The 16,158-nt window shown below is 45.3% G+C and overlaps 1 protein-coding gene and 1 long non-coding RNA gene across 2 annotated transcripts in view; one reads left to right on the top strand and one right to left on the bottom strand.

Moving 5' to 3' along the window:
- The window catches only part of LOC122940075, a 27,879-nt gene extending 21,983 nt beyond the window's left edge, over positions 1–5,896 (bottom strand). The window contains exons 1-3 of the long non-coding RNA XR_006390239.1: positions 5,829–5,896; positions 1,242–1,387; positions 982–1,138 (exon numbers count right to left, since the gene is read on the bottom strand). This is a non-coding gene — a long non-coding RNA (uncharacterized LOC122940075). The remainder of the gene's footprint in view (positions 1–981; positions 1,139–1,241; positions 1,388–5,828) is intronic.
- LOC122940059 (oocyte zinc finger protein XlCOF8.4-like) lies at positions 5,868–16,158 on the top strand. Its single transcript, XM_044296378.1, has 8 exons — positions 5,868–6,003; positions 10,555–10,694; positions 11,042–11,233; positions 11,437–11,512; positions 11,593–11,702; positions 11,779–11,902; positions 13,648–13,757; positions 14,248–16,158. The coding sequence occupies exons 1-8, from the start codon at positions 5,949–5,951 to the stop codon at positions 15,223–15,225; spliced, it is 1,785 nt and encodes a 594-aa protein (XP_044152313.1). The 5' UTR covers positions 5,868–5,948; the 3' UTR covers positions 15,226–16,158.

The raw sequence follows: 16,158 nt of genomic DNA, 5'->3' as shown, positions 1-16,158 counted from the left end.
GCAGCGGCGCTGCTGAGAAAAACATCGGCGGCGGGGCAGAGAACTATCATCTCCTGTGCCCCGCCGCTGTATTCAACTGCAGAGCTGCGGCGGCGGATCTAGTCGCAAATGGCGACAAGACTAAAAAATCTTGTCGCCATTTGTAAATTCTTTTTGGTTGCCATCTGGAGCCCTGCAAGATGCAATTTAATGACTGTATGTTGTAATCATTTAGGCTGACTCAAAAAAGTAAAAAAAAAGGTTTTAAAAATATTTTAAAAAATTAGATTTTTTTGTGCTGACCTGTAAAATACTTTTCTTGCCGAGTTCATTGGGGACACATAAGACCATGGGTATAGCTGCTGCCACTAGGAGACGACACTAAGCTAAAAAGTGTTAGCTCCTCCTCTCAGCTATACCCCTCCTGCAGACACTGAGCTAGTCAATTTGTACGAGAGCAGTAGGAGCAGCCAACAGAAATGAATAGTAAGGCCCCATGCACACGGCCGTGTTTCACGGCCGTGTGCGGGCCGTGGAACCGCGGCCTGGATCCCTCCTGAGAGCAGGAGCGCACGGCGTCACTGGTTGCTAGGACGCCGTGCGCTCCCTGCTGCCGGCACAGTACAGTAATACACTGGTATAGATCATACCAGTGTATTACTGTATTGCGGCGGCAGCAGGGAGCGCACGGCGTCATAGCAACCAGTGACGCCGTGCGCTCCTGCTCTCAGGAGGGATCCAGGCCGCGGTTCCACAGCCCGCACACGGCCGTGAAACACGGCCGTGTGCATGGGGCCTAAGAAAGAGAGCTGGAGATGGGTCAGAACCAAGAAAAGGTGGGACCCATCAGGAAGAGCCAGCAATGTGTCCCCTGATGAACTAGTCGAGAAAAGAATTTTACAGAAGTTCAAAAAATAAATACAATTCTCTTGTTTGTATCATTGGGGGACACAGAAGACCATGGGGTGTTCAAGAGTTGCACCATGGGGAGGGACTCCTTACCAATGTGTAATACCAGAAAGGGATATAGTATAAACTTGGCATATCTGGAAGGAATCAATTAGGTAGATTGCTGTGGGCCAGTCCTGGAGTAACCTCCCAGTAAGAAAAATATTTGAGCCGATTCATAAAAGATAAACGCCCTTGTGAAAGACCCGGTCTGAGAAGAGAATAAAAAATTATGGAATATAGTCACAAATCAAGAGAGATATGTACCCAGGGGAGATGAAAAACCACAATGGGAACAAATCAGCTGTACTAACCTAAAAACTATAAGAAAATGGGGAGTATCCTGGTAGGGAACGGTGGTACACTTTGTCTTCTTGGGGTAGGTTGAGCGATGAGGGGGACCAACACCGGCCTTCCTCCCTGGGTAAATAGAGAGGCCAGGCGTCTCTGTTTTCCGTACCTAGAGAGAAAAAAGGCAAAATAACAAACTAAAATAATAAAAAAAAATGGCAGATAGGTGTCCTGCAAAGCAGGAAGGTCAGCCTCCTACGGACACTAAGTGAAAAATGGATTAGCTCAGTGTCTGCAGGAGGGGTATAGCTGAGAGGAGGAGCTAACACCATACACCCTGTGACCACTGTTGTCAGGCTTGGTGCAGGCACAATGTAGTGATGTCATCCTACTTGTTGCAGGCCCGCAGACAGCACAGGCTAGAAGAGTGGTGAGCTCCGTCCATTGTGGTAACGCCATGGCTAGGTATTAAATTTGGAGGCACTGAGGGGGAATAATACTGTAGGACAGTGTCACGGTGCGGTTCATGGTAACGTTTTCCGTGTAGGCTGGCTGCATGCACCATTGCGTACTGGCTGCGGGCCGAAATCCTGTAAAGGCTGGTTGCTAGGGGCTGCGTGCTGGCTGCAGGGTCTGTTGTGAACAGCCTGTGTATGTTTGTTCTCCCTGTCTCTGCGGTGTCACGGGAAGTTGTTTCCCTGTAATGCTTCTGATTGTCTGTGGTGCCGAGTTAGTTGTGCTCTGGCGTACTGGCTGCAGGTGTCTCCGCGTATGCCGGTTGCCAGGGGCAACGCCCATTTCTGTACCTGTGTATCCTGTTGTTCTGAGCTCCGGTTCTGATGGGGTTAACTCTCCCTGTCTGTTGTGCCTGGGTGTGGCTTTCCAGGTGCCTCCTTACCCAGCTATATAGACCTGTGAGCTGTGGTTCTGATGGTCAGTCTGTCCTGGCTGCAGCACCTTGCTTCTGTTCCTGGGGGTTTTTCATCTACCCTTCTGCGTGGTGTCACCTGGTTTTGCATCATATGCCATGTTCTGATCTGTATCTGCCCTGTCTGATGTATCATGTTTTGGTCTGTTATGCTGTTCTGTGTATCACCTAGCAGTGTGTAACTGCATCTGATCGCCTAGCAGTGCTTAAGGGAACCTGTCCCCTGGATTTTGGGTATAGAGCTGAGGACATGGGCTGCTAGATTGCCGTTAGCACATCCGCAATACTCCGTCCCCAGAGCTCTGTGTGCTTTTATTGTGTAAAAAAAAAAAAGATTTTATGTAAATTACCTTAGATGAGTCCTGTCTCCTCCATTCTTAAGAGATGCGTCCAGCGTTCTCTGACTCTGAGCCCAGCCATGCCCACTGTGAAGGAGCCCAGCACCGCCCGCATCCTCCGAATCTCCTCCTTGCTCCCTGACATCACAAAGCTAGAGCCCCGTAATCTCGCGATGCATGAGCTAGTGCATGCGCAGCTCGTTCCCTTAATCTGATGCCAGCACAGGGAAGGAACACTATGCAGACACTGCGCATGTGCTAGCTCGCGCATCACGAGATTCTGGCGCTCTAGCTTTGTGACGTCTGAGAGCAAGGAGGAGATTCGGAGTATGCGGGGTAGTGCTGGGCTCCTTCATATATATATATATATAATTTATTTTTATTTTTTGACACAATAAAAGCACAGAGAGCTATGGGGAATGGATATTGCGGAAGTCCTAGCGGCGATCTCAGCCTCTCCTCAGTTCTATACCCAAAATCCAGGTGACAGGTTCCCTTTAACTGCTTCTGATGTATCCTGTCCCATGTCTGTCCTGTAGTGCCTTTGGCTTCTGTCCCTGTTCTGTTCATGTCTGCCTGTTGTTCTGTCCTGCCTTCGGAAGAGGGTTCCTGCCCATTCTCTGTTCTGTGCAGCTCTGCCTGGGGCCACTTAGATTCTATTGTTTGCGGCGCAGGTAACTGCTTCCGTCTCTGCTCTGCCTGTTCTGTGCCTTGTATCTCTAATCTGTGCCAGTATGTTTATGCTTCCTGACTGTGCCTAATTCAGGTACCTCCTGGTCTGTCTGGACCAGCTGCCACTGACTCTGTTTACGCTCTGGAGTAGCCCCTGGCAACCTATCCTCACCATATGAGGCTCTAGTGATTACCAGGTGTTGCTTAGTCATGCCCCGCCAGAATATTGCCAATCAGTGGCACAGTGGGTCCTCACCTGCTGTTACATGTAGTGCGCCTGTGCGTACGTCTGTATCCTTGGCCTATTTTACCTGTATCCCGGCTCCCTGACCTCCAGAAGGTCTGCCAGCACGTGACAGACAGGCTCTTTTCACACGACCGTATCCGTTCTCTACATTTGCGGGTCAGATGAAGACCCACCTATATCAATGGGACCGCAAAAGATGCAGACAACATATGATGTGGTGTCTGCATCCGTACTTCCGTCCCAAAGCCCTGCAAAAAAGATAGAATATGTCCAATTCCGGACAAGAATACTAATTTCTATTATTGGCAGGGGCGTGGTTAGGTCAAAACATTCGGGGCTTGAGCCCCGGATGTTTTGACCAGTGCCCTGAATGTTATGCTGGCAGGGCAGGCCGGCGCTCTGTCTCTCCTGCGCTACACCGGCCCTGCCGCTTTAACTCTAAAAACCTGAAAACCTAATCCCCCTGGCGCCTGCCCTGCAGACTTAACTTTTAACTTGAAGACAGCCGCACGCTCATCTCTCACTAGATTTTACCGCAGCTCCAGTAACAGCAGGCAGTGAGGGCGGCACTTGCTCACTGACGGCAGGCACCTGCTCCTCCCACTAGGCGGCACAGGCGCGTGATGTCAGTGAGTGAGCACCGCCCACACTGCCTGTTACTGGAGCTGACTAGCTGAGACTGAGTAAGATTAGAGATGAGCGCTGAATCTGATTTATAAAGTTAAAGCTGCACTTTTAGGATACGGATGGATTACAGTTTAAAATGTTAATGTACAGTTGTACACTCCTGTGAGCAGCGGGGAGGGGGATCTATGGTGGATGGCACTGTTATGGGGAGGGGGATCTGTGGTGGATGGCACTGTTATGGATGATCTGTGGGGTTGCCCAGATGGCTAGGCCATTCACCTTCACTGTAGTTATTAACCCCATTCAGCAGTCCCCCATTCACTGAAGGGGGACTGCTGAAAGGGGTTAATAAATACTGTGAAGGCCCCCCCCCCTTTAGTGGTGATGAGGGCTCATTGGGGGTGTGGCTTCACGTGGGCTTATGCCCCGGATGTCTTCAGACCCTAGCAACGCCCCTGATTATTGGGCTGGCCGTTGCACAAAATGTAGAATACACATAGCTGGTATCCATGTCTTGCGGAATCACAATCTGCAGACGGTAAAAACGCATACGGTTGTTTGAATGAGCCCTAATGGAGCAACATACTGCATGGGGGACACCACTGGGGCATAATACAGCATGAGGAGGCACTAAGGGAGCATCATATTGTTTGGGGAGGGTGTACTAAGGGGGCAACATGATGCATGGGGGGGCATTAATGGGGCATAATACTACATGGGGCATATTCTAAATGGGAAGGCACTATGGGGACACCATACTATGTCAGGGAACTAATGAGGAATCATTAGTATCTGAGAGGCGCTAAGGAAGCATTGCTACTGACTGGGGGCATCTTTACAGCATAGTGGGCACAAAGAGGCACTATTATTAGGTGGGGATACAATAGGGACTGGATGTGTATGGATATGAGTTAGGTGAGGTTAGAAGCGGGGCTTAAAGGAGTTGGCCATATTTTGGGGAGCTACAGGAACACCCACCCCCTGGCAAACCTGCAAGGGGAAACATACTTACCTACTCCGTATTGCTGGGTCTTGGCTCCTTCGCTCTGGTCCCCCATTGTAAACATTGCTTAATACAGCTGCAGCCAATCAGCGGCTGCAGAGGTGTCAATGCAGATGTCAAAAGTGGAGGACCTCAGCAAGGCAGCCAAGGCTGTGGAGAGAAGAAGCCAGGGCTCAGAGGCAGGGAGCAGGTAAGGACGCTATATGACGAGTATATTATCGCTCCATGACGAAAAACTGCAGCAAACCACATTCTTGTATCCTGCAGAATCCATTTAAAAAAAGTATATCTTAAAATATATGTATATATATATATATTTTTTTTTTTATGTAACTTTAAAATGGAACTGTATGGCAAAAGTCTGAGGCCTCCGTTAACGTATATATACACTGCTCAAAAAACTGCTCAAAAAAATAAGGGGAACACTTAAACAACACAATGTAACTCCAAGTCAATCACACTTCTGTGAAATCAAGCTGTCCACTTAGGAAGCGACACTGAGTGACAATCAATGTCACATGCTGTTGTGCAAATGGGATAGACAACAGGTGGAAATCGTAGGCAATTAGCAAGACAGGGGGGGGGGGGGGTCGTACAGTAAATTGTCCAGCAGCTCATTTGACCATGACAGACATCAATCTGGTTTTCGTAGGCACAAAACTGCGGCGGCCATTTTGATGTGGACCTGAAAAGGTCTGTGTCGCTGACTCTATTTCCCTTCTCCCTGGTTTCGGTTAGATAAGTAGAGCTCGAGATGCTGACTAAAAGCAGATTAAAAAAAAAAAACACACACACCTCCTCATAAAATCGGTGTATATTCCAGAGATAACCAGCAAAACAGGAGAGCGGCGGCCATATTGTTGTAGTCATTTGTTGATTGGCTGCAGTCACGTGACTTTCGGTCCATCCTGGATTATGCTGCCTGCTGCTTCCAGTTCCTCGTCAGAGAGCCGGGTGTCTGCTGCTAGAGGTAATGACAGACATTATTATCAGTGTCCTGTGGTTGATGTATGCAGGGAATGCAGGCCTGCGGTCATATCCTACATTGCACCATATGCAGCTCCATCCATTATACACACAGCAGTGTACGAGGTGACAAGTCTACCTGATTGGTTAATTTATTATCCCACTCCCTTCCCAAAAAAAGTCCTATGCACTCATATAGTCTTGCCAGGTGTCTGGGCCCCCCAGCTGTCATATCAAATGGCAGTCCATCAGTGCCCCACTAGCAGGCTGACGATGGGGTGTCAGAGGGAGTCCCCCTCCTTACTACCTAAATGATAGTGGCATATATGAAGTAAAAGGGGTATTCTGGTTGTGAGAAGTTATCACCTGTCCACAGGATATGGGATAACGGTATGGTCCTACCGCTGGGACCACCACTGATCATGAAACTGGGAATAAGATCAGGCGTGGACACTATTTCTTATAAATGAATGGAGCTGCACAGCGAATGCTACTTTCATTTTGGCGGACTCCGAAGGGTATGGAGTTACCGTTCTCATAATTGGTGGGGCTCCCAGCATTAGGATCTCCATCAATCTAATAGTTATCCCCTATCTGATGGAGAGGGGGTAACTCCCTAAAACCGGAACACCCTGTTAAGTTGGGATCGCCACCATTGCAGCTGGATGTAGGGTTTATATTACAGCTGTGGTGCAGGCACTTCTCAAAAACAACTTTATATGAATATACTGCCCTGCAGAGTGTCTCAGGCTCTGTGGGGGAATCCACATGGGATGTAAAATGCTGCAGGAACACTGCAGGACAACTTACACTGAAGTGGAATGGGATTTCTTGATATCTCGCCCACATTGCTGGTATCCGACCTGTGCAGAAGTCCCCCTATACCACGAATGCCCAATCTACGGCCCTCCAGCTGTTGCAAAACTACAAGTTCCATCGTGCCTGGACAGCCTACTACAGCTATTAGGGCATGATGGGAGTTGTTGTTTTTGCAACAACTGGAGGGCCGCAGGTTGGGCATCCCAGCCCTACACTATTATCATACCTGCAGAGGCAGTAAAATATTGGGTTTATTGTGAGATACTCTGCAGGACAGTAAAAATAAGGGGATTGTACATTGTGTTGCTGCAGAGCGTGTCACAGGGTGTGGGATATATTGGACACTATACTGGAAAACGACTGGGACTTTTTAGAGGGAAATGCAGGTAAGGCTACTTTCACACTGGCGTTTTGGCTTCTGTTTGTGAGATCCATTCAGGGCTCTCACAAGTGTCCAAAATGGATCAGCTTGCATTCTAATGGATTCTGAATGGAAAAGGATCCGCTCAGAATGCATCAGTTCAGTCTCCATTCCGCTTTGGAGACAGAAACCAAAACCCGAGTGTGAAAGTAGCCTAAGGCTCTTTTGTATACCTTTCCCGAGCTGTGTCCAAAGCACCACTGGCATGGAGTAGGTGGCCAGGTGGGGGCGAAGTTATATGTAGACAGGACTTACATCTCTACTCACCCAATGTTCCTGTTCATGATCTGTCACCTAAATCACTCCACTTGGTCCTGACCCTGGAAGTCCAGTGCATCTGCTGAAACCTCCTGACCATTTGTGAATGTAGTGCAGGCCACATTCCCGGGAAGCATGGTAAGATAACAGTAGGTCCAAGTGCTACTCCGCATCTGGACCAACATCCAGGTGCTGACTAGCATCTGGACCTACCTACAATGTGTACGCAGACCTGCACTAGTTTCACAAATGGTCAGGAGGTTTCATTGTATTCCATACCATGGTTCCCTAAGGGTGCAGGCCTGGGAAAGTTTCACAAATGGTTAGGAGGTTTCATTGTATTCTACACCATGGTTCCCTAAGGGTGCAGGCCTGGGAACGTTTCACAAATTATCAGGAGGTTTCACTGTTATTCAACACCAAGCACCCTGGGCCCCCTAGGAGGGCAGGCCATGTAGCAGCCACTGTGACTACATAGGAGCAGTTCTGCCAGTGCATATGGTACCAAGCGCTACTTCCTGGGTGATCTCCCTTTCAGAAATTGTAATTTAGCAAAGTGATGGGTGAGAGAAGCTTGGTACAGTTACATACCTAGCAGTTGTCTAATGCCTTTTCATACCACGGCCTTTCCATATTAATGCAAACCATTGGGTATACGGGGCACATGGGGCAGGATCCTGGTCACTGGCATGTACAGATGGAGTTGAAGATGGACTGCTGAGTGGAGGACCAGCCTATTAGCAGATGGCTATGCCCTGTAGATACCTTATTCAAGGACAGGTTTGCCATCTTCCGCTTCTGTGATTGAATACACATTGTCATTGACTTGTATGTATGTATGTATGCATGTACCTCCTTCATTATCTCTAACTCTTCTGATGCGATCTCTTGTACCAGACATGGCAATGCCTTAGGAGCCGCAAAAGTGCTGGCACAGGTAACCCAGGATGACAGAGCTAGAGGTCACCTCAATAAGTTCCCAGGCAGGCTGACAGGAAATAGGGGCACCATGGAGTATCCACAGGAGAGGGCAAATTATGCTGTTGGAGATTTTCAGGGACAGGAGGGTAGGCATATACGGATGAATCCGAAACCTAATCTTATTGACTGTCCTTGAATTTGAGGAAAGTTGGCAAGAACGTTTTATATGTGGAGCAACCCAACTTCTTCAATTCTCAGCCTGGTAACGAACGTTAAAATAAATCCAAAACTAACTTTATTGCGGATTCAATAATAAAATCTGGGGCAGTACAGCCCACCTAAAGTGTCAAATGCAGGCTAGGGTGCAATAGTTAATCAGAGGTATGTCTATAAATATTCCCCTCAATCCTATTGCTCCCCATAAGGTGTAAGGATACACGAAGGACTGTTTCACACGAGCGAATGCCGTGCGGGTCATCCACTGCGTGAAAGATTGCCAAACCCCGCTCCGTACAGCAGAGACTCCCTGATGCACCCCTAGAGTAGAAACTCCCAAAAAATGACCCCATTTTGGAAACTATGAGATAAGTTGGCAGTTTTGTTGGTGCTATTTTAGGGTACATATGATTTTTTAGTTGCTCTATATTACGCTTTTTGTCAGGCAAGGTAATAAAAAATTGCTATTTTCACATCGTTTTTATTTTTTGTTATTTACAATGTCATCCGACAGGTTAGATCATGTGCTATTTTTATAGAGCAGGTTGTTATGAACGTGACAATACCAAAAATAACTCCTTTTTTTGGTTGTGTGTTTCAGTTTTACATAATAAAATAATTTTTTAAGTGTCTTCATATTCTGAAAGCCATAGTTTTTTTGAGGGTGACTGTCTTATGTAGGGGCTCTGTTTTTTTGGTATGAGATGACGGTTTGATTAGTACTATTTTACGGTGCATATGACTTTTTTATCGCTTGGGATTACACTTTTTGTGATGTAAGGTGACAAAAAATGTCTTTTTATACTGTTTATATTTTTATGGTGTTCACCTGAGAGGTTAGGTCATGTGGTATTTTATAGAGCAGGTTGTTACGGACGCGGCGATACCTAATATGTCTATTTTTTTTATATATATTTTTTTGTTACACTTAACACAATAAAAGCATTTTTAAAACAAAAAAAAATCTTGTTTTAGTGTCTCCATAGTCTGAGAGACATATTTTTTTATTTTTTGGGCGATTGTCTTAGGTAGGGGCTCATTTTTTGTGGGATGAGGTGACTGTTAGATTAGTACTATTTTGGGGGGCATACGCCTTTTTTATCGCTTGATTTTGCACTTTTAGTGATGTAAGGTGACATGTTTTTTTTAGCACTGTTTTTATTTTTTATTTTTATGGTGTTCACCTGAGGGGTTAGGTCATATGATGTTTTTATATAGCTGGTTGTTACGGACGTGGCGATACCAAATATGTCTGTTTTTCTAATTTTTTTTTCTTTTTTCTTTGCAATTTTATGTGTTTTATTTTGGGAAAGGGGTGTTTTTTTTTTACTTGAAACTTTATTTATTCTATTATGGAAAACAATGTTTTTTTTATTTTTGTCCTATGCTGGGACTTCAACTTCTGGGGGTCTGATCCCCTTTACAATGCATTACAATACTCCTGTATTGTAATGCATTGGCTGTAAGCTTACTGCTTCCTGCCTGTGAGATCCAGGGGGCTGGATCTCACAGGCTCTCACGGAAGGCAGCCACGATGCCTAAGGAAGGCTGCCTTCCCTGCCATCGGGTGCCCGTCACAGCAGCGTGGGGACCCGATGGCCACCGTGGACCCGGCAGGATACCGCACATGTCGCAGTCAGTGGTGATCGCGGCAGTGCAGGGGGTTAATGCGCCGGCATCGGTGAAAATACTGATGCTGGCGCATACAGCAGGTGTGACTGCCGGACCCCTGCCGCTGATCGGGCGGGTGCAGCACCTGCACCCGCCCGATCAGCCCACCGTACATGAACGGCGCAGGTCCTTAAGAGGTTAAAGCAATTTCTTTCATAGAATGTATACCAGAGGTGAGGTGGTTGTGACTTCTCCCTGACCCTCTATAAAATAATCTATAGTCTTCTATGTCCATTTGTCTTCCTGCAGTATATAGTTCTCATAGTCAGATCCACAAGACCAGAGCCCACTACCCGACAGAATCTCCAAGGATGGACAAAAGCAGGAAAAAGATGACCGAGAGGATATTAAACCTCACCCTGGAGATCATCTGCCTGCTGACTGGAGAGGTCAGGGATTCTGGGATATATACGTCAAATGGCACACCTACAAAAGACATTTAACATTTTACGCCCTAGCACACAATTGCATTTAAGCTTTCTCAGCTAATCAATTGTGCCGAGGTAGCTTATGTGGCGATAACTTACTCCTGTAGAGACCCAGTTATTTTAGAAAGTGGATACAAAAACATTGCCACCTTGATGGCCTTCTTGATGCATCTGGATGTGTGGGAAGGCGCAAAATGCCGTAACTAACCATGAATTGCAGTCCCTGATTAGCGCATCGAGTGGATGCAGATATACCAAGTAAGATATTATTCGGCTATATCATATAGATGGTCTCTCTCCATACACAGGATTACACAGTAGTAAAGAAGACATCTGGAGAGTGTTTGACGCCAAGCAGCCACCCCTATGTGTCAGGACACAGGAGTCACACCAAGAACCCCACCTCAGTACCTCCACCGAAGTCCTTGAAGGATGAAAGAAACAATGAGCAGAAGATCCTAGAACTCACCAACAAGATCATTGAGCTGCTGACTGGAGAGGTGAGCGCTGCTGGGAATGCTAGGACATTATACAGTAATATAATATAGGACATTCTGTGTGTCAGGTTCCTATAAGGCGTCGGGATGTGTCTTTCTATTTCTCCATGGAGGAGTGGGAGTATTTAAAAGAACACAAGGATATCTACAGGAACATCATGATGGAGAACCACCTGCCTCTCACACATCACTTTTTTTTTGTGCAGGATTGGGACTATTTAGAAGGAGAGGATCTGTACAAAAAGGTCAATATGGAGGACCACCAGCCTCTCACATCACCAGGTATGGAGGGAGCATAAATCCTTGTAGAGGATCTTTGTAATAACATACTGTATAATTTATGTTTTCTGACTATATTCCAGTACTTTCTGCAGGGGGGTCTATGAAGAGGAATTCACCAGAGAGGTATCACACACTTTTGCCTTCTCAGGATAGTTCAGAGGAAGATCTTGATGTCCCAGATGATACTCAGGTATTTCATAGCTGATTAAAATCTGATGAGAAAGCAAGGTGTGGCAGTTATTTCTAATGACTTTTCATTTCTTTAGGACGAAGATTTGATTGATATTAAAGTAGAGGTTATAGAAGAAGAGGAGGAAGAAGAAGAAGAGATGTATATGATGGGTGACCAGCAGTGTAAGGAAGAGCAAAGTCCTGTAGAGATCAGCCCAAGTGAGTGATAATTACTGTATACAGAAGTTACATATTCTCTATATTCTGTGATTACTACAGTCCATTATCCTACATACTGCTTTGATAGAAAAAGATCCAGGAAAGCTTTCTGCTGAGTAGGGGGTCTTAGGAGCCTTAGTCACTGCTCTCCTAAAATCAGGTGATAGTGCTTGCAGCAGGATTGTCCAACATCCGGGCCGAAATTAAAGGGTTATCCAGCCAATAATATTGATGACTGATCCACAGGATAGGTCATCAATATTACATTGGTGTGGGTCTGAGTTACAGTACCTTCGCCGATCCACTGTTTCAGGAAGCTGCGGCGCTAACCGGAGTTCTGGTTAGTGTGACAGCCTTCTAGGCGCTTACCAAGCACCGTGCCGCATAGTGACTGTGTTTGGGATTGCAGCTCAGCCCCATTAACTTGAATAGGACTGAGCTGCAACTAGGCAACATGATCAATGACATTACATGGCCTAGGAATAGGACATTACATGGCCTAGGAATAGGCCATGGCGCTCACAGAGTGCTTGATCTTATCTAACAGCTGGTTGGCGGGGGTCCCAGGTATCAGACCTCTGTAGATATAATATTGATGATGTATCTTGAGTATAGGTCATCAGTATTAATTTCCAGATAACAGCTTTTAATTAAATGGGCTTTCTGGGATTTAAATATTGATCCTTAGAATAGGCTATCAACATCTCAGTGGGGATCTGGCACACCACACCACTGGCGATCAGTTGTTTCAGAGTAGCTCCAATGTTTCAACTGCACAGCACTGCTCCCTTTCACTTGAAGTGGGAACACCGCAGCAGTAATCACTATCTGTCTGTTACACAATGGAAAGAGCTGTGTTGTTCTAGAGCTGCCCTGAAACATTTGACCGTCATGGTGCTGGACCTCCACCAATAGGACATTAATGGCTTATTCTGAGGATAGACTATCAATATTAAACACCCAGAAAACCCCTTTAAAGGCTTTAAAGTGTTTAAAATAAAGAAAGAAACCCACTCGCCTATTTGCTGATGCTCCCTTCATAGTTCATCAGTATTTAAGTTTCTTATTAACCCCTTTAGGACTTCTGCTTCCTAATGATTTTCAGTGATATTTTCAATGCCAGTTAATGACACCTAACAATGTTGACTACTGGGACCATTACAAAATATAGTCCCCCATTTATCGTTGAACGTCACTACTTTTGTGGTGTAAGCATGTTGCAAACTGCATGCTTGAGACTTTTTTTATGGCATTTGCAGCAAAACTTATGTGCAAGTGCAGTTTTTTTCCTCCAGCCTTGCCATTTTCCCGAAAAGGAGGCATGGCAAGGATGGGGGGCAAGCATAGATTTCAGGTCAGACGCAGACTGCCGAATTATATGCCTAATTTATTGCAAGGCGTAAATTAGCCCCTGGGCTATGGTAAATCTGCCCCATAGTGTATAATGTATTTTTTTTAATAACAGCTCAGCCAATCAGTGGCCACAGCGGTGACCTATCTCAGCCACTGATTGGTTGAGTGGTTATTTCATGTGTCAAGACAGATCATTAATATAGTGACGAGCAGATGACACCGATACTGTCTAAACAGAGGCTGGGAGGTGAGCAAATATCATCCAGACAACCCTTTAACGTGTGACACGTGTCTCTGATACAGTAGCATCTTTTATCAACTTACATAATTTCACTCTGAGACCATCTTTGATGGTCACCTAAAAACACTCACAGTTACTGTGTTTCATGTAGGTGGATCCACAAGGAGAAAAAAAGTGCTCCAAGAGATCTGTCCAAGTCCTGTTAATTCTCCAGGTGTTCCAGAAGAGGAGGAAGATCTTGATGTCCAACCGGGCCATCAGGTACCATTAATGAAGTCTTAAAAAATAAGTTATTCAAATCCAAACATTTTTTTGCCTACGTTGTTTATAGGAAGACAGATAAATATATGAAATGACGTGGTAATGAAGATACCCATACACATAAGAGTAAAGTCGGTCAAACTCACTGAATTATTTTAGGATGGTCAACCAACTATGTGTATAAGGGTGTCCTGACTTTTGTCCACAAGATGATGTTGGGGAAGAAATGGTGGAGTATGTTTAGTTTCATCATACCCAACCCTTTGATTTCACAGAAGGCAACTCAGTTTACTCCCCTCTCCCCATTAACAACACATGTACGCTCAGCTTCCCGTAGCATTCATGTGTATGGGGATTTCTAGTAGCTGGTGACTTGTGTGCATGTTCAGTCAGCCACTATGGAAGGTGTATGGTCTGTAAGTACTAGTATGTTTAAGTCTTTTCCACACATTAGCATTGCCCTATAACCTATGATTATTTGTCTGTTCAGGATGAAGATTTGCTTGATATTAAAGTTAAAGTTATTGAAGAGGAAGAAGAAGAGGAGATAAGTATGTCACGTGACAGACAGTTTAAGGAGGAGGAGGTTCCAGTGGCAATCAGCGCAAATATGCCCAGTGCTCTTCACAGTAAAGATCCACAATGTAATCCCTCAAATAGTGAGGAACACTCAGTTGATACAAGTGCAGATCACATTGGTGGAAACTTATATCCATGTTCTGAATGCGGGAAGTATTTTAAAAAGAAGGCAAATCTTATTCGACATCAAAGAATTCACACAGGGGAGAAGCCATTTCCATGTTCTGAGTGTGGGAAGTGTTTTACCCAGAAATGTGACTATATTCAACACCAGAGAATTCACACCGGTGAGAAGCCATTTTCATGTGCTGATTGTGGAAAATCATTTACAAAGAAGTCCAATCTGGTTGAGCATCAGAGAATTCACACAGGGGAGAAGCCTTTTTCTTGTTTTGAGTGTGAAAAATGTTTCGCAAGGAAGTCTGAACTTTTTAGGCATGAAAGGAGTCATCACACAGGGAAGAGGCTTTTTTCATGCTCTGTGTGTGGGAACCGTTTCACTCAGAAATCTGATTTAATGCAGCATCAGAGTCTTCACACAGCACAGAAGTGGTATTCATGTACTGAATGCGGGAAATGTTTCACATGGAAGTATAACCTTGTTAAACACCAGAGAGTTCACACAGGGGAAAAGCCGTTTCCTTGTAGTGAGTGTGGTAAATGTTTTACCAAGAAGTGTAACCTCGATGAACATCAAAAAATTCATGCTGGCGAGAAACCATTTTCCTGTTCGAATTGTGGGAAATGCTTCACATCAAAATCTAACCTTGTCACACATTTGCGAATTCACACAGGGGAGAAGCCATTTTCCTGTTCTCAGTGTGGAAAATGTTATACAAGAAAGGCTAACCTTGTTGAACATCAGAGAGTTTGTGAGAAGCCACTGTAGATCTCTACATGTGGCAGTCACTACTTCAAAGATCTCACGAATGCTATGGATAATTGCTGTAGCATGCTTTATGCATTTCATGTTCCTTGAAAGACTGAAGATGTGAGACTGGTCTTGCTGAACATTACCTAAATTGCACAAACGAGAGGCCTGTTTAATGTCATTAGACTTAAACCCTGCTATTAATTGATTCTTGAACATTAAAGGGAAATGGTTATCACTTACCACTATGTCAAAGGGTCAGCAGCTGTCCATCCGAGCTTGTAAGCAAAGTCCCCTGATGTCTCTGGCATCGTCATATGTTTTGTCAGTCCTCCAAATAAATACTTTTTATAATATGCAAATTACCCCCTAGGTGCAACAAGGTTGGTGCCTTTGTACCCAGAGGCTCCCCTCCCTGTCTTCTATGCTGTGCCTCCACTGTTGTGACTGAAGTCTTGCAAGATCGCATTCTGTACATGCACGGTAAAGAGATGGAGACTCCTGAGCAGATGGGCAATCTTAATCCCTTTACTGCACATGTACAGAATGCAATCCCGCAAGACTTCAGGGACTGCCTGGCTTATCCATCAAAGCGATGGGGGTGCAAGATAGAAGACAGGGAAGGGAGACTCTGGGTGCAACTGCACCATCCTTTTTGCACCTTGTGGCTAAATTGCATATTATAAACTATGCAATCTGTCAATCCTTTTCAGAGGATTGACAGAACATTTGGAAATGCCAGCGATATCATGGCACTTTGCTTACAAGCGTGGATGGACAGCTGTTGCCATTTGACATAATGGTATGTGGTGACAGATGCTCTTTAAAAGGAGTCTGTCAGCAGTTTTACTGCTCAATACTGCTTACGGAGAGTTCACATCTCCATTTAATTGTCCATTCTTCTGATCTGTCAGAAAAGAACAGGATCCTGAAAAAAAAACAGATCCTATG

This window comes from Bufo gargarizans, chromosome 6 (genome assembly GCF_014858855.1).
Source record: "Bufo gargarizans isolate SCDJY-AF-19 chromosome 6, ASM1485885v1, whole genome shotgun sequence".
Classification (NCBI taxonomy): Eukaryota; Metazoa; Chordata; class Amphibia; order Anura; family Bufonidae; genus Bufo; species Bufo gargarizans.
The sequence above is the reverse complement of the archived record's forward strand: the minus strand, read 5'-3'. Positions and strand labels throughout refer to the sequence as shown.

What these genes read in the sequence shown, in the direction of transcription:
- LOC122940059 (XM_044296378.1), top strand. Translation starts at nt 5,949, where the DNA reads ATGCTGCCTGCTGCTTCCAGTTCCTCGTCAGAGAGCCGGGTGTCTGCT. An exon ending in CCGGGTGTCTGCTGCTAGAG is followed by an intron (nt 6,004 to 10,554) that starts GTAATGACAGAC and finishes GTCTTCCTGCAG; the next exon opens with TATATAGTTCTCATAGTCAG. An exon ending in TCTGCCTGCTGACTGGAGAG is followed by an intron (nt 10,695 to 11,041) that starts GTCAGGGATTCT and finishes CTCCATACACAG; the next exon opens with GATTACACAGTAGTAAAGAA.